General features: G+C 41.5%; 1 protein-coding gene across 5 annotated transcripts in view; it reads left to right on the plus strand.

Moving 5' to 3' along the window:
• Positions 1-22922, plus strand: part of samd11 (sterile alpha motif domain containing 11) — an 81626-nt gene that overhangs the window by 54709 nt on the left and 3995 nt on the right. For 3 of the 5 annotated variants that reach the window (XM_016484744.1, XM_016484742.1, XM_016484746.1), the window contains 8 exons: positions 3426-3518; positions 8097-8252; positions 13979-14123; positions 19318-19433; positions 20079-20157; positions 20376-21091; positions 22229-22353; positions 22791-22901. In XM_016484744.1, coding sequence (XP_016340230.1) covers positions 3426-3518; positions 8097-8252; positions 13979-14123; positions 19318-19433; positions 20079-20157; positions 20376-21091; positions 22229-22353; positions 22791-22901 — 1541 coding nt within the window. Of the gene's footprint in view, positions 1-3425; positions 3519-8096; positions 8253-13978; positions 14124-19317; positions 19434-20078; positions 20158-20375; positions 21092-22228; positions 22354-22790; positions 22902-22922 lie in introns of those variants that run through there. The other 2 variants (XM_016484743.1, XM_016484745.1) reach the window with 2 other exon arrangements.

Here is a 22922-nt window from a genome sequence, read left to right on the forward strand (position 1 = left end):
TGTGAGTTTGAGCTGTAGGTCTGAGTGACAGTTCAGGACCGTTGATTTCGAAGAGATGGAGATGGAGGTTGAGATGGAGAGGAACTGGACTCAGCCCAGGGCTTTGGGAGTGTTGGCAGGCAGGAGCTTGCCTGATAAGACGCGATGGAGCTTGGAGAACAGGCTGGGCTGGAGATAGCAGCACTAGGGTGGCTGAGCCCTGTGGGAAAGACACTGCTGAGAGATTAGGGTCAAACAGAGACGTACAAAGTGAAAGAGAGAGGGGCTCAACATAGCTGCTACAGAAACCAGAGGGTGCTGTGGTATGTAGAAGTGTTTCCCAACCCTTTTCGTCTTCGGTACCTTCATGCTCCTTTCAAAGGGATAGTTCACCCGAAAATGAAAATTTTGTCATCACTTACTCATCCTTTGTCCTGTTGCACATAAAGGAAGATATTTTGAAGAATGTTTGTAACCAAACAGTTGATGGTCCCCATTGACTTCTATAGTATACTGTGTAAGTCAATGAGGACCATCAACTGTTTGATTACCCATATTTTTCAAAATATCTTCTTTCATGTGCAACAGGAGAAAGAAAGTCATACAGGATTGGAACAACTTGAGGGTGAGTAAATGATGAAAGAATTTTCATTTTTGGGTGAACTATCCCTTTAACTCGTATTATATTATTTAACACCTTTTAAACTAAAACTTTACCAGCTGTCTGAAGTTTTTGCACATCCCTTGCAGGCTTTTGAGCTTTTTTGGCTAATACATAGACAGGAGCAGCCTATTGCTATAGTTTTACATTTATGCAGTGATCGTATCAGTTCCACATGAAGATAGAGAGCGGAAAATAATTGAATACGCCAAGCGAGATTTTTCACCTCAAAGGCCGGCGAAGGGAGAAAAAGTGGAGCGAGAGACAGACGGAGGGAGTGTTGTTGTTTTCTTTGGGCAGAGGTTAGGAGAGGAGATGGGGGCCCATTAGAGAGGCCCCTTTTTCTCTTTGGAGTGGGATAGACAGCCATCCCCCCTGATGAGAATACATCAAACAGCGTCATTAGAAAGCTCGCTCCCCACAAAGAGTCCCAGACTGAGCTCTGCCACTCCAAAAGCCCTTTCAAGCGCAGGCTTGCTTTTCTTTCTCTCTATGTGTCTCTTTCCAGCACTCTTATCTGAGAGAGGGACGAGCAGTACGCTTGGTGTCGAGAGGCAGGGGTGTGAGAGAGTAGTTTGTACTTTTGTGTCGGACATATATAGAGGTGCAGCCTCTCTCGGTTTTGTGCCATGCAAGAATCTTCCCCTTCACTCTTCTTTGATGTGTAGAGCTTTATTCATGGCTTACACATAAGGGTCATGTGGAGTAATGGCTTCCTTTAAAGACCTTGTGAAATCAAAATGAGAGTTTTGCGACTTCCTAGTTCATATGTGTTAGCTGTGAGGCTAATCTATATGCAAGTGCACTCATTAACTTAGACAAAAGATTTACAAATTTAAAATGTCCAATCTTTCTCTTCCAGAAAAAGTTTTGATGACATCATATCCTGCACTACAAGAATTTTCCTCCTTAATTTTTCCCATTGGGATTTTTAAAAAGTCTTCGTTGATAAGCCATGAACGAAACCAACCAGCTACGAGGTGAATCACAATATTACAAACTTTGAAAATCGGACAAAAAGGCAAAGACTTTGACTTAAAGGCATTAACAAACTAAATTCCCATGAAGCATTGTGAATGACTATCAAATAAAAAATGACAGGTAAATATGAAAACTATTGATTTGAACAATACAGTGAATTATATTTGTATAAAAACAACAAATGTTATGTTTACTGCAAAATATTAATATACACTCATATTAAAGTAGTTTGAGAGTGTGACTCTTATGTCATTCGCGGTGCTTAATGGGAGTGGGTAGGTGCTAAAGAGCTCTGTTGGCTCAATTGTTTCGATTCTCAGACTGGTGGAGATTTCTTGCAGAATCATAGGTAATATAGTTTTTCATCAGGAATTCCACTGTTACACATGATTATTTAAAAATTAAGTTGAAATAATGCAGACTGACAGCTTTAACAAAAGCATGTACCATTGATTAACAACCTCATAGCTCAAAGTAGATCTGCCTTTATAAGTTTATAAATTATCGTTATTCCCCTATAGTGTAAATGAATGGGATTTTTACTTCTGTAACCCAGCTGTTGGACTCTATACCACCTGCAACCAACTGGAAAGAAATAGAACAACATGTCCCTATTTTGCACCCAAATTTCCTTCAATAGGAAATATGTCAACATAAGAAAGATCTCTGCGCTTGTTGAACGATGTTATGAGGTCTTTAAAATGATGCACCCTCAGGGCACCATAAATGTTTTAAAAATAACTTTTTATGATATCCATAGACAATAAAACACAATAAATACAATAAAAGTTCAAATGCAAGCAACATGTATAATCCGTTTCCTCTCAGTTTATTGCACGGCCCATTTAGATAACAACAAAATCAGACAGCTGAATCAGACAGCAACAAAAGACAAAAGGAAGAGCATAACTCTGTGGCTTCGACTTTTTTACTTCATGTGGTGCATGAGGGCAGAGTGAGAGAGGGAGAGGAGAGTGCAATGACAAACGGTCTCTTCCTTCCTGCATGCATGCACCACCATGCTCTCAGCAGCACCCCTCCCAGCGTGATTAGCAGGATATTGATTTGAGATGTGTTTGGGGGGAGGAGGGTGCTGTAATCGTATACTAGACACCAGCGGCTCACTAGAGCGCTGCATTAGGCTAGTGCAGACAGCCTCCACTCTTCTAGAGAGAGAGAGAGAGATAAAGAGAAAAGGGGGAGGGAGAAGAAGAGTGAAAGAAAGGAAGGAAGAGATTAGCAAAAGGTGTGAGCTCTGTATTCACTGAAAATAGAGAGTGAGAGTGAGTAAAAAAAGCAAAAAGGCGTAATAGCGCGACAACAGGAGTTTGATAGAAGACATAGGCAAGACTGCTTACTTTTTTCCCCATTTGTTCTCGCTTGTCTTGTCATTTCTGGAGATTTTACTCCGTATCAGGCTGGTGTGAAGACCAGGAGCGTTTGTATGCACAGATAGAGAGATACATAGATAGTCAAGACAAGAAACGACGGTAGAGTGAGGGTGAGTGCAAAAGAGAGGGAACGTGTTTGTTTGAGATAGGAGAAACCGAGAGAGAGAGAGAGAGAGAGAGAGAGCGGGCAAAAGAATCTCTCGTTTCTGCACATGGCTGAGTAAGAACCAGATCTGTCATTTACACTGGCGCAGGGCCCTCTCATCTCTTCATGTCTTTAGGCGCACTCACAGCTCCATCATGTATGCAGGTACATAGCCAGGCGGCGGGCTGCATACTGAGGGGTTTAGGGGCCGTATGACCGCATCTGATCCTCCCTAACCTATTTCTCTCTCTCATTTTTTTCCCAACAGATGACATTCTAGGCAAGAGGAGAGCCTACTCCCCCAACAGCAGCAGCGAGTGCCCGTCTGACAGCAAGAAGTCCCGCAGCGTGTCACCTAAAGGTAAGGGCCCCTTTCGTGCAAGTGTGTGCATGTGCGTATGTGTGCTGAAGACGATAATGCGCTTCAATCAGAGCTGTTTAACCTTAGCGCGTAAGATGCAGTAGGTGGGAATAGATGGAGCGAGATTGAGCGAGAGTGGAGGGAAGGGGTGGACAGATAGTAAGAGGAGGGAGGAGAGAACAACGCTTAGTGGAAGACAGGCATCACCTCCCCCCTCCTGTTAACCTTTTCACACACTTTCTGCAGAGAGTACAGCATTGCTAATTCATGTATACATTTATGCAGACTGTTCAGATGTGAAAAGTTGAGTGAAAACTTAATTGGAAATTGAAATATGACCGTCTGTACAAAGTGTCACATGATCAGTGTCACTAATTTACTTTTAAATAGTGAAAAAAATTGAATAGTGACTTAGAAATAATGCACAATATTCCATATTAATGTTAATGTTTCTTTGTTTAAATTTTCTCTAAATTCTAAATCTTCTGTTTATTTCCTAAATTAGAATTATTGATAATCTCAGATTATTTTGAATCTGAGATTTTCATTCAGACATTTATAGCAAAATCTAGACGATTCATTCTCATTTCTACATTATTTTCTGCCATTCTCACTAACACAGCTCCACGCTTGGGTGCCGATGTTCAGTTTTTGGTGTATAGGGGTTGTTGTAGGAGTTGAAAATCAATAAAGTGAGAGTGCTGCTAAAGCTGGATTCGCTGTTATGCATGAATGTGTGCTAGATCACTGAGATTCTGGACACACGGTCATTAAACAAACACACTCACCTTCACCTAGAGCTGCTAAAAGAGCATCCTGTGGTCACAGTGTCAAAGCAGTGGTGATCTAGATCTAGTAGAGGTGACTAGCTTAAAGTTGTTATACTTGAAGTTGTCAACAGGATGACTTGAACTGAATCTGGCCTGAAGTTTTCATACTTATTGCTGAAAATAAAGTTGTTAGTGTTCAAGTCAATGAGACTCTCTAATGTGACAAAGACTATGTTCTGCTCTTTTTTGGGGTGGTACATATGCATAGCATATTCCACATCCATACTGACAACCCACATTCTCCACTAGGTATAAAATAAAACTCAAATGCAGGAAGTACAGATCAGGATTAATCTAATATATTTTGCAGTGGCCTATTGGAGAGAAAAACAAGCTAATGAGTGAGGGAAACAGTGAGGAAAGGGTGATGTTTGACTTCCTCCTGACGGTAGGAAACAAAATTGTGGTTTCTTTTTCCTTTCAGGAATATGTGTTTGAGTCTGTGCGATAAGCCCACGGTTTTGAGGTTTCTGTATGTTTGGATATCATTTGTACATGTAGTGTCACTTTTTTTTCTACAATTGTGGTGTAGGCTAATCAAGAAAAAAGTCTTACATTTCTGTCTAAAAGTGAGCTCAAAATCACTAAATTCATACTCATATTTAAAGCTAATATTTAGCTAATATGCAAATTGGTGAAGCTCCTGGGTATTGTCAACCAGCTGAGCAAATGAGGTGAAACAGTGCAACAGGCAGGCAGTAGAAACCTCAGGCAGACTCAGTGACACCAAGTCAAATATAATCAAGCATCTAGCAGGAAGAGTTGAGCAGGCAGTGATCTGGATCTGTTCCTTATACTATTAAGGTGACCAGTCTTCATATGAGGTGCAAACCTTCATAGCCATATTGTCATTTTTGTCTGAGATTTTGTTAAAAATGTCATATTTCTTGGCTTTTAGCAAGACATTTACATATGTCTGCATGCTGAGGTCTTTAATACACCTTAATAATACATTAATACAAAGTTTCTTAAAGTTTCCAAGGACATGAAATTTATCTGTCCACAATCAAATATAAAATAATATAAAGTTTTAGTAATGTTGCTTTGTGTATGTACATATGCACACACACACACACACACACACACACACACACACACATTTATGAAGTGCACACAAGTAGAATTAGACAGAATAAATTTGTTTATGAGGGCAGAATTGGTACCCTTGGCATTGAACACACACACACACACACACACACACACACACACGTGTGTGGCATACAAATAACTCATGCTCTTATATATATTATAGAAACTTCAATATGCTATCTAAAGCAACTCTCAAAAAAGTGACAAATTCTGAAATACAAAAAAGTAATGTTGATCATTATTCAATTAAATGAAAATAAAATTCTAACAGTAGAAATTCACATACTGTAACTGCATCTAGTATGTGACATCTGTATATACAGTATGTGTCGCAACACATCCACACCCAATAATCAGTCGTCTGAGATGTCTTGTGTTTGGACAGTGTTGTATTTTGAGGCATTATCTGCTCACTCGTCACCATGTAGCCAATCAGCACGGCTGCTGCAGTGAGAATGATAAATGGGTGTTATGTGTGTTTTAGTCCTGTGAATTACAATTGGCTTGTGTCGGTCACCCACTGTGGATTAGCATGGCTTTGGAATGCCACTGATCTAATGTCTTGTGTCTGCGTGTCTGTTATCCATCACCACACCCAAACAACATAGCAATGTGTGCGCCTTTGTGTGCGCATGTGTGTAGTTTGAGAGCATAGCAGCTGCTGTTGTCTAAGGTCCTACCTCCCAAACACACACACACACAAACACAGCTGGAGGGTAGTACTGATCTCAGTGCAGCAGGTATTATCTTTAATGACCAAAGCAGCCTGAAAAGCTGCAAAGGCTGGACTGTTCACCGACACAGACCATAATACAAGCAGCTTTACAGCTCAGATCTGAACCATCATGTCTCCTGCAGCAGGGTTGTGTGTCATTCAAAACTGAATTTAGAATGCCTTTAAAAAATGTCCTGAATTTGAAATGAGATAGATAGATAGATAGATAGATATTAAACTTCAAAAGGCTATAATTTCATTGAGTAAATAAGAGCACTGCACGTTTCAAAGTCAAAACGTTTTTATATGAATGTATCTCTGAAGGGAACCGGCTATCTTCAGAAACGTTTCGATGGCATTTTCATTTAATCTTTTCTATAATGCCTGATAATGTAGCATTTGTGAGAAACTGCTATTTCTGCCACTCCAAAAGTGGCACCAAGTGGCAGAAAATGAATTTGCATTTTCAAGAAGCCTGTCTGCTGTTTTTGTTCAGACCAATGCGAAAACCGACCCGTGTTTTATGCAGTAAACACATACAGTTGTAAATGTGAACCGGTGGATTTATAAGAAGCTAATATGCCTTCTTAAAATCTAAACAGTTAAGACCGTAAGATATTTATGTTTTAAATTAATATAATAATTTATAGCCTACATTTGACTTTTTCCTAAAAATGGTTTAAAGGCTGAAATGTGATGTTTATCATTTTTGTTTTGTGAAAACCTGTATCTGAACTGTAAATCATAGCCTTTTATGGTTTAATATGTTACCAGACATTGGCTTATACCCCAATTCATACAGCATGAATTTTATTTGTGCAGGATCATAAAAAAACTTAAATTTGAATGTCAAAATCCTGCAGATACCCTGTAAATAGTGAAATAAAATTCCTTCCTTGTTATTTGTATTTTGAAAATGTTTTTGATTGATGTTTTGACTCCTATCCAATTTTCTCCATTAAAAAAAGTTTTTTTAATTTTTTAATTTTTTTATTTTTTAATCGGGCTAGTTAAATGCATTTCTGGCTACCAAAACCTGAAGAGTGCTTGCCCGAAGGGCTACCAGGGATTTTGAAATTTTGCAAGCCCTGCTTTGACATTTACGTTACAAAGATACTTATAATGTTAATGTAAAATAAATGCTGTTCTTTTGAGCTCTCTATTCGTAAAAAAAAATCCTGAAAAATATTATATATAGGTTTCCACACATACAAATATTAAGCAGCACAAATGTTTTCACCATTGATAAAGATAATTAATGTTTCTTGAGCACCAAATTAGCATATAAGAAGGATTTCTGAAGGATCATGTGGCACTTTTTATTCATCTTTTACTCATCTTTAGCTTTGCCATCACAGCAGTTATTTTAAATTGAAAGAATATTTCACAATATTCTGTTTTTGGTTTTTGCTGTATTTTTTATCAAATTAATGGAAACATTTTAATGCTAGTGTTTCTCTCTCTCTCTCTCTCTCTCTCTATATATATATATATATTACCTAGACATTCTTAAAATCTCTCTCTCACACACACTATAACACAAGTGTTCATACTCACAATGCCTCAAACATCATCCACGCACATGAGCACACTCACACACACACACACACACACACACCTGAAGCCTCTCGGGTGGATTATCTGGCGCTTGGTAGAACACACTCCCCCATCCCCTGCACTGGGCCGCACTGCTTCTGTTCGCTTGCCCGGGGCCAAGCTCCGGTTTCAATGAGGAGGGTAAAATGTCCCCCCTTCCACCACTCTTCCTCCTCCCCATCTCTCCCCCAAGAGTCTCTCCCCATGCGCTGGCTTGAGTTACTGCTGCCCAGCGTACCAAGGAGAACCGCACATAGGCTTCTCCTTGACTCAAACACTCAAACATCTCACATAAGATCACACATTTTGGGACCAGCTGATTGAATTTTGCTGTTTCTCATCCCACAGAGAACTCTCACACGCCTGCGCTGGAGCTGGGCAGTCACATGACCCCCGAGGAGCACTACAGGCGCATGATGTCAGCTCTGAACGAGCATGGCTCTTTTGAGGAGCAGCAGCAGCGCCTGTACCAGCTGGCAAACAACATGGGCGTCCCGAGCCACGGTGAGTGTGCGTCACATGTGTGTGTATGTGTGTGTGAGCTTGTTTCTGTATCTGTTCAAATTACCCATGTAGTCTTATTCCTGGATGCCACACAAACAGCTAGAGCTCGACTGCGGAGATTACTGACAATTCTATTTGCGGTCTCAGCCCACCCAGTGGTAGGATGTCAGAGTGGGTGATCTGTGACTACTGCCACACACAGTAGTAAATAACACTGCCATTGGGCCCTGAGGTTGACTGGATCGATTTGGCCCTTTGATTGGCTGCAAGCCAACCCTCTAAATTACCAACACCATGAAAATGGCTCCTTTGCTCTTTTTTTTTTCTTGTGCCTTTTCAAATTTACGATCACTGACGAGGTACCAGGGTTAATGGATGCGGATTTGTAAGATTTGTAAAACAAAATTTAGTGAGCATCATTTTGTTTTATTTGTTTGGATACATCTTAACAGCGCTCTAGAGCCTTGTTGACATTTTTCTCTCAGAAACCGTTAATTGCATCCAGCTTTTATGGCCTTTTTTTTCGGTAGCATAAATTTAATCAATCTCACATTCTTGCTAAATCTGAGAGCGTACGACTTTAAATTTTATTTGATCAGTAATGATTCTTAATTACTGCTTGCAAATCCAAAGGGGGAAAATGCTATAAAGGGTTTAATTGCCCCTCTCGTACATCTGTAAGAAATTAGTGCCACTGTATGTGCTGTTCGCGTCTGGGCTTTTATGACAGTGGTGCTGCGCTCTCCTGTCACCTCCACCTAATAGTTTCTCTATTTTTCTACCATCACACCAAGGCACGCTGCGGACGAATTCACAGACAAATCTCTTCCTAATTCTGTAAAATCTTCACTTATCATACACATTCCTCGCTTTCACTTTCCCAGCTCAACTTCCTTCCACTCTCCAATTCTACTCCTCACATCCACCACAACCACCTAAAAAAAGGTGTGGTTATTTGTGGAAAGGAATCTGAATCCGAGAAGAAAAGGCAGGGCGTTTGCCCGTCTGTGGGAAATCCAGCGAGGGAAAGCAGCCGCGTGATTTGCAGGGTCACTGTCGGTTCCTCCCCTAGATTTCTGGAAAAATGTCAGGTGTATGGTTTCATAATGGTTGCCACTGAAAACAGACTCACCAGGCCAAGGTGCTGTTCCTCCCCTGAGGAATGTGAGCGTGCTGGCTTGCCCCTGCACGCTGAGCTCATAAGCCTACGATAAGGCCGTGCCAGTCAACCGCTGCCAACATGCCTGGCTGCCAGGACTTTGATGAGTGAGATACCTATTCTCACCTTTTCACCCAGTGGTCTACTGTATACATCTATGATGTTTCTTCAGTTTTATAAGGTATTAGTTTACCCAAAAATGTCATCGTTTAGTCATCCTTGTGTCGTTCTAGATCTGTATGACACAAAATGAGACATTGTACTGGTCATTCTTTTTCATGCATTTACAATGCAACAGAGATTGAGGTTTTCAAGCTTCAGAAAGCACCTTACAAGTATCATTTAAGTACTGAAAGCCAGAAATGTAAGTTGTTGATGTCCGGTTGGTGAACAAATAATCTTTTTGTGTTGGATCTTTTTCAAAGCTTCAAAGAGGATTCAAAAGCACCATATCAGTACCATAACAGTAGTCCTTTTAATGAATCAGCTAATTCAGTTCACAAATTGGAGTCGGTTCTTGGCTTTCACTAATTGACTTAATCTGGTCCTGGCTGTTACAGCTCACTGGATAGTGAGGATAGGAAGATTATCAGTAAATAATAACTTACATTTCAGTGTATTTCATATACAGGTCTATTGCATGACTTCAAAAATATTAGAATATATTGCACAAGTTGTATGTACCACTATTATGATGCTTTTGCATTTGCATCCTTTTTGATGCCAGAATAACCAATTTTTGTGACTGCAATCACTCTCCATTTATTGCAGTAAATTTCTTCAAAATTCTCCTTTTTTATTCCAAAGTAATACAAGTTTGGAATGATGCAAGGGTAAATACATGATGACTTTTTCTCATTTTTACATAATTTTAAGCTTTTGTATGTTTCACTTTATTTTTATTCAACACTTTTCTAATGTTTAGATTTGCACTTGTTGTGACAAATTTGCTGGTTCTGACTGGCTGTCTGTCCCAAATATTCCCTTCCCAATCCTTCATTTTTTACTTGCTTTTCCCCCTTTGTCCTCAAGTCGCTTTTAATTGATGTTCTTGTTTGTTTTTGTTTTTTGTTGTTTCTTCAGCGCTATAGCTCACACAGAGCTGCTTTTCGGGAGTGAGTTTTCAGAGAAACCTCTCTGGCTCAGGGAAGCATCAGCCCCAGCTGTGTTTCTGTGTGTTTTCTCCTCTCTTCTTTACCTCCACATGCCTCCATCTCCCTTCTCTCTCCTTTGAGATGCCTTCTTTCTATTTGGCTCCTTTCCTTTCTTCATATCCCTGCACCTTTCTTATGGCTCCGTCTTTATACCCCACCACTTACCCCACCCCCTCATGTGTGCCTCTGAAGTGTGTCGGGAAGTGTTGATGCAGTATTGGGTTCTATACAGTAGAGGCTCCAAAGACCCCTTGACATAGGCAGAGAGTGGGGCCAGGCCCTTCTGACCATTCCCCCCCCAGACACACACACACTCCCCCAGAACTCTCCATGCACAACCCTGCTTTTATATTCTCTTTCTTTCCTCCCTCGTTCTTTCTCACCTGGATCCCCTCAGAGCATCCTTTCATGTGTTTGAAGTGGAGGCCCTGAATTGAAAGGCCGTGATGGAAACGCGGATAGGTTTGTATGAGTGTGTGCGTTTGGGGGGGGGGTTGGCGGTGTATAAGGCGTTGTGCACCTTTAGCTTTTGCTATGATGAGGTTGCTATAGGTACTCATATGTAGTGGCCATTCAGATTGGTGGGGCCATTGTCCCTTTGCATTCTGAGCTGGATTTTGAATGTAAAATATCTCTTTGATAGTTAAGCTTGATGATCTTTCTTTTAATATTTATAGTATACCATTTTTATACACATACACTACCATTCAAGAGTTGGGGTAAGTTTGTTTTTGAAAAAAAAAAAAAAAAGTATACTTTTATCCACCTCGGACATTAAATTGAGCAAAAATTTAAATTTTTGTATTACAATTTTTTATGTTTGTAAAGACATTTATGCTATTACAAAAGATTTGTTTCAAATAACTGCTGTTCTTTTGAACTTTCTATTCATCAAATAATCCTCAAACAAAATTGATCAGTTTCCACAAAAATATTAAGCAGCACAACTGTTTTCAACATTGATAATATTAAGACATGTTTTGTGAGCATCAAATTGAGCACTGAATACTGGAGTAATGGCTGCTGAAAATTCAGCTCTGCATCACAGGAATAGATAGCATTTTAAAATATATTAAAATAGAACACAGAAAAATGGAAAAGTTATTTTAAATTGCAATAATTTTTCAGAATATTACTTTATTATGATTATTATTTATATCAAATAAATTCTGCTTTGTTAATGTTAATGCCTTTACATTAAAAAAATCTTACAGACTAAAAATATTACTACTACTACTACTAATAATAATAGTGTTGTTGTTGTGTAAAAATTATTACAATATTATTTTTAAAAAATATTATTGTTGTTGTTATAAGCCATGCCTAGTGAAAATATTCTAGTGAAATAGTTTTAGGATTTGAACCTAAACAGAATGAATTTCACTAGACTGACACATCCTACGCTCGTGTAAGTGAGTCAGAACTGTCACTGGTGCCCCCTCAAAAAACTAGGTGCATGAATGGGAGTGAATTTGAAAAAGAGAAAAAGGCATGGGCTGCTCTCAGTTGCTTTTGGATCTGTCATCCCCCTGAAAGAATTCCCGATGAGTACTGTGTCTGTCAGCTGCTCCTGGCACACGTGGACCTGTTGTGCCATACAGAAGCTCTCAAAGGCCTGCCAATGCTTTACCACGGGAGCTCTGCGTGTATGTGGTGCAGAGGAAACCAGATCTCCCTTGTTAAAGATTCCACAGTAACACTGACTCAGACGATGCAAATTCGGGGTGTGAGATGTGGGTGGGAGATGGTAGCATGGGTGTCAGGGTGTCAGGATGTCACTGTTTGGATGAGTGGTGTGCTTGTACATGCAGCCCCAGGTGACCCTGTGCTAACTTTGTTGCAGGTTAAAGGGAATAATTCATCTCTGGGCAACCGAGGAAAGGGCTTCAGAGCAGCTTTGATTTTGGGGCTGTTTTACCCTGCTGGGAAGCCGATAGGTGTGTTTTGGAACATGATGGCAGCAGCAGCTGGATATTAGGTTTGTTGCCTGTCCGAGATGGTCTAGGAGTATCAATGACGTGCTAGAAACCAGCTACCATTTTCCAAAACACATTGGCTGTGTCTGAAATCGCATGCTCTATGCTTCTTTTAAATAAGTAGTTACTTTGCGACCATTAAAAAAGTATGCTCTGTTTAGTATGAATGTGTGCATTGTCATATGACCTACCAGTGTCACTGCCATTCACAAATCCTCTCTTGTGGCTTCATGGGATAGTAAAGTGTCTATTGGATGCACACTTCAGAATCTCGCAGTAAATAGTAGGTAATTTTTTGCTTTTTGTTTTATGAACGCTGTGAATTTGGACATACTTTTTTTCGCCTGCTATATAGTAACGAAGTATGCAGTTTTGGATGCAGCCATCTACAAGTCCTTAAGCCATTTTTCCAGCAGGTTATAATGTGTGTGGACAGACTACTAATTTTTTTGGTCATCTGGAATGAGCGTGTGACCAAATGACAAGTGTTGCTGCTTTTCCATGGTGCTTTTCCTTCTTCCTTTTTTTTCATTCACTTTTATTCCCTCTCACGGGCTGTTAGAGGTTTGTCCGCTGTCAGTCCGGGCCCCCGCGGGGCAGTGCAATAAACAGATCAATACAGCGGGCCTGTGCACATTAATATCTGTCGCGGTGCCGCTGACCCGATCACTCAGGCCCACATGCTAGCCTCGGAAATGGCCGCCAGGTCCTGAGGGAACCGTCTAATTAAAAAAGGGCCAGAGGAGAGAGGGAGCGAGAAATGAGACTGAGGGAGAGGAAGAGAGGAAGAGAGGGAGGCATGCAGGATGGATTTTCTATTTAACACCCTTTCATTAGAGAGTGTACGCTTCCTGTTGTGACCCTGTTAGTTTGATAATGTTGGGAGATGGTCTGGGCTGGTCTAACATCAAAGATTCAGGAGGGAGACCAGCGGCTCACATACATTTCAGTCATGTTATCTCAAAAAACTTAAGTCATAATTATTCATATATAGTATTCATATATTTACTAGCTTTATTTTATTGCCTTTTACATTCAAGCACGTCTTGCACTGTTTTATGCTATGAACATGAATGATACCTCAAATTGAGTTTATTTTAATTAAATATCTTATATTTGTCAATAAACAATATGTTTCACCTGCATTTACACTCATATATGTCCCATAATTGCTCAGTGCTTAATTGGGAGGTTCATGTTGAACTGTGGAGAAGTAACTCTGAAATAGATGACCTTGGTTTTTCTTAAACAGATCATAAGATTCATATTTGAGGTGGAGTGTGAAGTCTTCCCTGTGTGCCGGTTAACATATCCTGCTCTGGGACTCTTGGACTGAATCTTTCAGTGTTGGTTCAGAGCTAGACTGACAGATTTGGCGCTGACAACACAGACCGGATGAGATTCTCAATTTAACTGGTCTGTTCCTTCCATTCACAGAGCTGCTGCGTGTGCGTCAGGAAGCCATGGCTGCCATTAGAAACTCGGGAGGAATGGAAGCCCACATCCCCACTGCAGGCAGCTCCTCCAGCCAGCGGCGTAAGCAGGGCCTTCCTCAACACAGAGACGCACACTTCCCTGAGCGGTAATGCACACGCACAACATCATATTCTCTGGAATCTCTCTTTTGCATGCTTTTGAGCTAAAATGTCAGATTGTAAACTAAATGTTTGTTCAGTCTGTCACATTAGTCTCTCCTCCTTTTGCTCTTACATATTACAACCCAACATGGTGTCCTAACCAGACATGACAACATGTTTTAGTGATGAGCATCTAACACTATCACAACTAAAAAGAAGATATTTGATGTTTACTGTAAAATTATGTGGCAAAAGATTTTGGGCCAATGAGATTTCACAGTAGATGGCTTTACCTAGTGCGATGCAGAAAGATAGACCAAGCGACCGACAAAATATTCTATCCCTTGTTACTTGTTACGCTGTCAGTTCGTTTAAGGAAAACTTAAGAGATCACTTGGACAGTGGCTGAAACCTTTCTTGACTCTAGATTGTAGTGTAAAAGTGGATGAGATGTAAATGTGTGTGTGTGTGTGTGTGTGTGTGTGCATGCGTTTGGTTGATAAATGCCCTTCTGCTGAATGGAAACCTCTGAGGCACACTTTAAGACCACGGATACAGGAAAAAATGCTAAGCTTTAAAATAACATGAATATTTTACATTAATAATGAAGCCAACATCCGACTCTACTGAATACTGCATGCACGTTGGAGTGGGTGACTGCCTGCTGAAGAGAAAAGAGGGAAAAACTGAATTATGCACCAAAGTAACGGAAGAGTGAAAAGGGAGGGAAAAATGGAAGTTGGCATTAAAGCCACGGAAAGAATAGAAAATCCACTTAATGGGATGCGCCAGCGGGTGTGATCTCTGCGTATGACCTCTTCGCAACCCTGTTCGATTTGATCTTGTCGGGAGGCATTTATAGGGCTTAGGACCAAACGGGTCGCTAGGACAACACACGCCGTTCCCCCTCCCTGCAAGTTTTCTCCCCCCGAATCTCTCTCCTCCTCCCTCTCTCCTCATCTCAGCAAGGCCACTGTGCTTGCAGCGCTCCCCTCCGCCTCCAAACAAAGCACGGGCAGCGGGAGTAGGCAGGTAATTGCTTGTCGATTATTTATGTGGCGCGGGAAGCTGGAGGATCGATAATGAGCCGGCGAGGCGGTAGGGAGGAAGTGAATTGGGAGGGGTCGCCCAGCGTGGGTGGGGGAACTCTGTTCGGTTCCTGGCCCAGCACAGCATCATGTCAGGAGCTCAGCATGCAGCTTTGACCAGCCAGCCACCGCAGCTCCGCCAGCTCACGGTAATTAGCCACACAGGACCGCTGATGTTAACGAGGCCTGCACACTTCCTAGGTTGTGGGTGAAAAGAGGGGGGGAGGAAAGTGTTTTTTTTTCTTCTCGCTTCTACACGCTCATTTTTTTGTTCATTGGTTCTTTAACCCGTTGTTTAACTGTTTTGTTTGAGCTTGGAAAATTGTAATACTGCTGCCAAATCAGCAGGGACCAAATATTTCAAGCTTCTAAAATGCTAAAAAATGGGCCATAAAAGTATTATAAGCGGTCTATATGACTTGTGCGCTGGAAATGTTTTTAAGAGTTAATGAGAAATGTAGCAATTTGTGAACTAATCACTCATTTGAGTTGGATCTTTTACATGAATCAATTTGGTTTACAAAATCGGTGTCAAGGCGAGGCGGGCACGGTGCGGCGAGCGGCTAATCCCCCGCGCTCCTCTCATTAAGGGCCATCCTGTCAGCTCCGCTCTACTTTTCTCTCTCTTTTTCTTTTCTGACCAGTTTGGTGCTCTGCCTCCGCCTTTACACGCACACACACAAATACACACACACATATGCACAACACTCCACACAGCCATTGCTTTCAGGCAGGGAGCGACGCCGCTGCCACTCTGACAGGTCGTCACACATGAGCGAACACAAGTGGCGTCTACTTGCCCTACTGCCAGCTAGGTTGCGAGAGAGCTAGAGAGAGATCGACAGATAGAGAAAAGGAGAGACAGGGCAGGGTGGAGGAACGGAGGCAGTTCTCAAAAGATGTAGAGGTAATTAAGCTGGTAAACTGAGAAGCAGTCCGTGTGCTGGAAATAAATTTAACATTAACATTTTTAAAGCTGCCTTGTGCAATTTCTTTTAAATGTAAAATACTTCCCTCTATCTTTACTTAAAGGATTAGTTCACCCAAAATTGAAAATACAGTCATCATTTACTTCATGCGTTTCAAATCTATGATTTTTTAAAATCTGTGAAACACAAAAGAAGATAGTCTGAAGAATGTTTCAGTTGTTTTGTTCATACAGTGAAAGTAAATGGGGTACTAACACAGAGACATTTTTTAAAATATCAATGTCATATCAATTCTATCAGTGAGAGAATTTAAATTTTGGGGTAAATCTCTTTATTGAGCAGAGAAATGTTAACCAAAAAGCAGTTTAAAAAACCTGTTTGGAAACATTTTCGTAACTTCATCTGGTGCCACTAGTCACACACTTCAGCTTTTAATTTACATTTTGAGTATTATATGTGCGAATACACATTAAGCCATAATCATAGTCCCTGCTATCCACCATATCTTTCTGTTTTTTCCTTGCTCTCTACCCCATTTTTCTTTTTCTGTGGGCCAAAGACCCAAAGTGAAACGGTTAATGCTTGCCTCATTCCAAAATTGCTTCCTATAAAAGGAGAAGCACGTCTGCCGGGCATGTCTCCCCATGATTACAGCTAATTACTATCGAGCGGACGCCTCGCGGCCCCAGTCATGCAGCTTTAATTGACCGTTATTCATCTGTGGGCCGCGCAGAGTTTGGCAGGCCTGGCCAGCGCCGCCCGGGCTAATTGTGAGGCCTGAGGGATTAGGCCAGGTGATTACACACTTCACAGTGTAATTACATAAGCATGGCTGGGCTGCCGGCCCGACTCCCGGCCCCAAGGTCACGCGTTGCCTTCTTCCAGATTAATTGGAGCTGCCACAGAAGTGCGAGACACCGGCGGAAAGCGGTTATACGATTAGCATTAACATTTCAACAGCCGCCCAATCGATCGATGATTTCCCCCCTTTGTGTCTCTCCACACCTTCCTCCACCCCTCCGTCCACACAAACACACACCTTTTCCATGTCTCCCTCTGTTTTTTAGATTTCTTCTTTGTTTTTGCTCTAGGACACACAAGGGTTATTTAGCTATGAAATGACGTAAAACCTAAGTAGAGCACAGCAAAATGTGGCTTCTCTCCTCATTTCAGATGTTTTTTTTTCCCGTCTTTTCTGTTTGGATGTTTATGTGTTTATGTTTGTGTTGTGCTGCGTTGCTCTGTCTTTCTCCCCCTGGAGCAAGCATTGCTCAGTCACAAGTACAAAGCAACCGCGCTGTTCTTTCACTTGCTTTAGGCACATTGGGTTTCATTTATATTTATGCATGTGTGAGCGTGTGTTTTTGGGGGCTTGGTGAGGAGTTGCTGTAAATGGAGGGGATTGCATTGGCAGAGGAGCAGTCAGAAGCTTTAAAAAGACACTGCAGGATCTGCCTGGATTTCAACACCTCACCACTAGCAGTCATAGTACACTTCTTCATATTTTTCCTCTCCTTCCTTTTCTCTCATTTTCCTTCTCCCCCGCCAGGGCTCAATAAAGGCGGCCGCTGTATTGTGTACGAACAGCCTGTGTTCTCCGTTCTCTACAAAAGGAGAAAAATATAATTGAGGCTACGCGACACGCCACCTTTTTATTGGCTGAATACGGCAGAGAGAGACAGGAAGAGGAGGGGGGTGTATGTGTGTGTGTGTTGGGGTGGAAGAGGAAGAACTGTGTTAATTAGTGGGTGCTTCAGCCTGTAGCCCGGGCGAGGCTGGGGGCCGCCCCAGCTGTCGGAGTATGACATGATCTTATTGTGCATTCAGGCCTCATTACCAGAGTGGCAGGGCCACAGAGCAAGAGGGAGGGAGCAAGAGCGAGGAGATGATGGAGGTTGTGGTTGGGGGGTGGGGGGGGCAAGGATACAAACAGTGCCGCTATCCGTAGCATGACAGGACTGATAAGGGGCTACGGTGGCTCGCATGCACTGGAGGGAGTGATAAAAATAACTGATGGAAGAAAATGCAGCATTACTATTACACCACACAGCCATATTGTATATTAGTCATATGTTTTAGACTTTGGAAACCTGTATTGTTAGTATACCTCCACGTTGCAGTAACAGATTGTTGGCAACCTGTTCATTACCATAATGTTGCATAACTGTGTACCACACTCCTTAAAAAACTTGAATCATTAGCATAACGCCACATAGCCATATTGAACTGTTGGAAATCTGTATTGTTAGCATATCACAACACAGCTAAAACAGACTGTTGAAAATCTGTATCATCAACAGTCTGGTACAGATGTACAGTATTATGGTAAAGAACCTGCATACCACCACAGTTGTACCAAACTGTTAAAAAACCCTGTATCATTACCATAACACCACACATCAAGAAAGTACATGTAAATGAAATAATATATATACTGAATTTATAAACGTGTATGTGTATATATATATATATATATATGTATGTGTGTGTGGTTGTATATACACATATGTAGTTGTTTTTTTTGGTGTTTGGCTTAGTGTTATGTTAGAATCATTATTATACTCATACCTTTTGTTCTTTACTATTTTGAATTGTTTTTAGCTTTATTTTTTGTTTTTCATTTAAATGTTAAGTTTTGAAATTTTGTTGTATGCATTTGTCATTTTTATTTAATCTCTTTATTTTTAAAATGTGTATAGGTGGTATTTATAAAGTTTTAGCTTTTAGTTTTGGATCTGTTTTTAGTTGTTTTAATACTACAATTGATTGCTTCTGTTGTCCTCATTTGTAAGTCGCTTTGGATAAAAGCGTCTGATAAATGGCTAAATAATAATTAACAATTTACTAGTCAACATGACATGACCGTGTTTACTTGCATATGTTCTTTGTCTTATTGTGAGTACGTTATTCCAAAGAAAGAAAAAAGATCTTGGCAATCTAAATCTACATTTCATACATTTTTGTTTCACTTTGTAATAAAAAATAAAATGGTTTGTAAACACTGTTTCACGATGACTTTAAGCAGGTTGCTAAAGGTACACATCCCGTGCCAGTAAGAAAAAGCAATAGAAGTTGTGAACACTGTACCAATACTGTTGCAGTGCTAGTCATGTGCGATGGAGACTTGTAGAAAAACGGTAGCAGTTGGTTAATGATGGTGTGTTTTTTGTTTGTGTACACAGAGACATATCGCACCCTCCTCCATTGCTGTCCCCGCAGAATGCTCCTCACATTGCCCTGGGGCCTCACCTGCGTCCCCCGTTCCTGGGCATGCCTTCTGCCCTCTGCCAAGCCCCAGGTGAGCTAGCTCTGCCAGATGTAACACACCCTCACATGAACTCATTTAACCTGGGAGTTTCTTTCATGTTATGGGTTGTTTTCCACCCATATACACATATAAAGAAAGGTCTCTGATGAATCTATTTATATTTAGATTTGTATATATAAATTTACAGTAGCCCCAAAAATCATTTACACACACTTAAAAATATACTTATTTAACAAAATATCAAATACGGTGTCATACAATATTTTTTAAATGAATATAGCTCAAGTGGACTTTTTAAACAATAATTTTTCAAAAAAGATGTTTGTTAGGTTTGAAATGATACAGAAATAGATATTGATCAACATTAAAGCAAAAGTATTGAGACACTTTCTGGTGGTCAGACTTTAGTGTAACATGAACTATACCTCATGAACTATACCTGTGTTACTGGGACACCTGTGTGAACTTGAGAAGAGCTGACTTCGTATATCCTCTAAAAATGACCTTGAGACCAGTTGGTTAAAAGTAATGGCAAAAATGGCTCAAAGCAAAAAAGGTTTAGCATCATTTATTTGGAGCAACTGTATTGATCACTATGTTGAATAATGTGTATAATCTGTGAACACTAGATGTATATTGTATATAGATAATGTATATCTTATTTTGCCATTGTAGGTTATGGTTTCCTGCAGCCAGCTCAGGCAGAGATGTTCGCCCGTCAACAGGAGATTCTTCGTAAACAGAACCTTGCTAGGTAATGTTGTAGAGCTGCACAGAGAAATGTGTCTTAGACTCTTATTAAAACTGATGTTTGAGCAACTGCTTTTACTATAGCAAAAGATAAGTGTTAATTGATGATGCACACGAATACTGTGTGGAATTTCATATTATTATGTAATAGTTGCAAGCTTTTCTCAGGAAATGTTTATTTGAGTTGCAGCGTGTCTCTCTGATCGTGGATTGTTCCACCAGGTTGGAAATGTCTGCTGAACTGTTGAGACAGAAGGAGCTAGAGAACCTCCACAGGCAGCGACTGCTGGTGGACCCGCTGGGCCTGCATCCTGGGCTCCCTGCAGAACACCCTGCCTTGCGCAGCCTGCAAGAAATCCCAGAGGGCCACCCACTCCGAGAAGAACTCAATCGCCGCAACGCCATGCTGGTTTTGCGGCACACCAACACCCCATTACTCTCCTTCAACCACCAGGGGGCAGCAGCAGGCACTTCCTCTAAAGACCTTCGCAACAGGAAGAGCTTGAGGAAAGGAGGACCACTTAGAGGGGACCAACAAGGGGGTTCAGCTGAGACTAAAGAGATGCTCGGGGAGGGCTGTGCACGGGACGGAGAAACAGAGGGACAAGATGAAAACATGAAAGACTTTGAGAATGATGCAGAGGTTGGGGAAGACAGTCCTGAGAGGCTTTCCAAAGTTGACGGACATGGTCTCGGTTCAGAGGTGTGCCAAGGCAAGGATGTGACCAAGTCTAGTGAAGCAGTGAAAGAGCTGGGGGAGGGGTCAGGAAGGCTCAGTGCTCCTTGTAGCTCCACTGGCCAAGAGTCACCAACCCACCACCTCTTCACCTCAGGACTGAGCAAGAGTGAGGCCAAATACCTGCCACCAGGAATCCCACCCTTACCTGGACAAACACTGCCCTTCACCTTTCCATACACCAGCCCTTACTTTCACACTGGTGAGTTTACAGCTGTTTAAAATCCATATAACAAAATCCAGTCACATCCAATAAGAGGTACTGTATTTTAGAGACATTTAGAGACAATTTTCATATTTAAAACTCCTCCGATTCCAGTTCAGCAACTCACCCAATGCACTCATTTGAAAAACATACACAGCACTAGTGTTAGTGACACCATATGCCTGCTCCTCAACTTTAACAATCTGTACAATCTGGAGTTCAAATAGTATTCCTTGTCCTCAGAGAGACAGAAAGAGTGAGCGAGAGAGTTAGAGAAACTGAGAAATTGAGCCCAGAGTGCAAGCAAGCCCAGAGCAAGTTTTAATGGAAAATGAGGCTCCTAATGAGGAAGTGACCAGCTCAGAGAGAGGCTGAACTAACCCTCCTCAGGCATTCTAGCAAATACTGAACATGCAACATTTTGGCTCACACACAAAAATGCACCAGTATACCAACATACAAGTCTCATCGTACCATTGATAGGATGAGACAGAAAGCAAACAAGACAGCTATGGACACAAACAAAACTTCTTAAAAAAACAGTTCACCCACAAACTAAAATTCTGTCATTGTTTACTGACAAAATTAATTATTTACCATAACATGCAGGTTTTGCTTGTCCCTATAAATTAAGTGTATGGCATTCATAGCTGTCAGGCTCTATACAGAACAAAAAAAAATACTATAAAGTACCATAAAAGAAGTCAGGAACATATAGTTGGGGTTGTTCCTCAAAGTTACTTTCACAAACAGGTACTTTCACTGGTACATTTTGGCGCTTGACAGCCACGATCATCATCCACTTTTGTTGAATGGAAAAAAATAGCCTGAACAATATCTTTTAGATATCAACATCAAAGAAGCATACAAGGTTTAGGCAGTAAAGGCAAGTAGCTGAAGTGTTTGTCCCCACCTAACTTGAATGAGTGAGCAACCTCGACCATCTGAAACACATTACCTGCTCCAGCTGAGAGACCTCCCCCAGGAAGGGGCCCTGTCGCTGACCTTTACTAAACTTTGTAATAGGCAGGGTCAATAACAGAGCGGTGTGTAGGCGCAAGCGTGCGTGTAAGGGGACAGGGGGCCTTCTGTCTCTAATGATTTCTGCTTCCTCTCGGCCCGGCGGGCCCACAGGCGCCATGGGAGGTCTTTTCGTGGACGGAGAAGAGGCGGGAGCAGCCGAGGACATCAGCAAGTGGAGTGTGGAGGAGGTGTGCAGCTTCATCAGCAGCCTAGCAGGCTGTGGGGAGTATACACAGGTGAGGACAAGAGCAGGAGCAGAGCGTTGGACGCCTCCTCTCCTCCCCCTGCCTTTAAAAGGGGCTACTGGAGACATGCTGTACAGCACAGAATGAAGATCACGTGCTGCAATTTGTAGACAAGAACATTAGACCAGAATAGCTTGATTTAGATGTTTCTAGAGTGCACTTTAAAAAGTTAGAAGGCCGCTCTGCGCTGCTCTTATCTTTCTCACTCACAGCTCTGTCTCACACATCTCACCATACTGGATGTTGGTCTGTCGCATGCACAACGCATCGCCAAAACCCCACCGTCGACTGCAGCGCACCTCATTTCACTGCAAATGCTGAGTGTGCATGAGCCTCCCCGTGGAATGAGAGTCACATGAATTGTGTGCATGTGGAGTGAATTGGTGAATGTTCATCAACATCACCTGAAGCCAAGTTATCTATTTCAGGTCTTCAGAGAGCAGGCCATTGACGGCGAGACTCTGCCACTGCTGACGGAAGACCATTTGCTCAACAACATGGGATTGAAACTAGGGCCTGCCCTCAAGATCCGCTCTCAGGTAAAGAAAAGACCTGCTGTC

Source organism: Sinocyclocheilus anshuiensis, unplaced genomic scaffold (assembly GCF_001515605.1).
Source record: "Sinocyclocheilus anshuiensis isolate Anshui unplaced genomic scaffold, SAMN03320099.WGS_v1.1 scaffold1114, whole genome shotgun sequence".
NCBI classification, from domain to species: Eukaryota; Metazoa; Chordata; class Actinopteri; order Cypriniformes; family Cyprinidae; genus Sinocyclocheilus; species Sinocyclocheilus anshuiensis.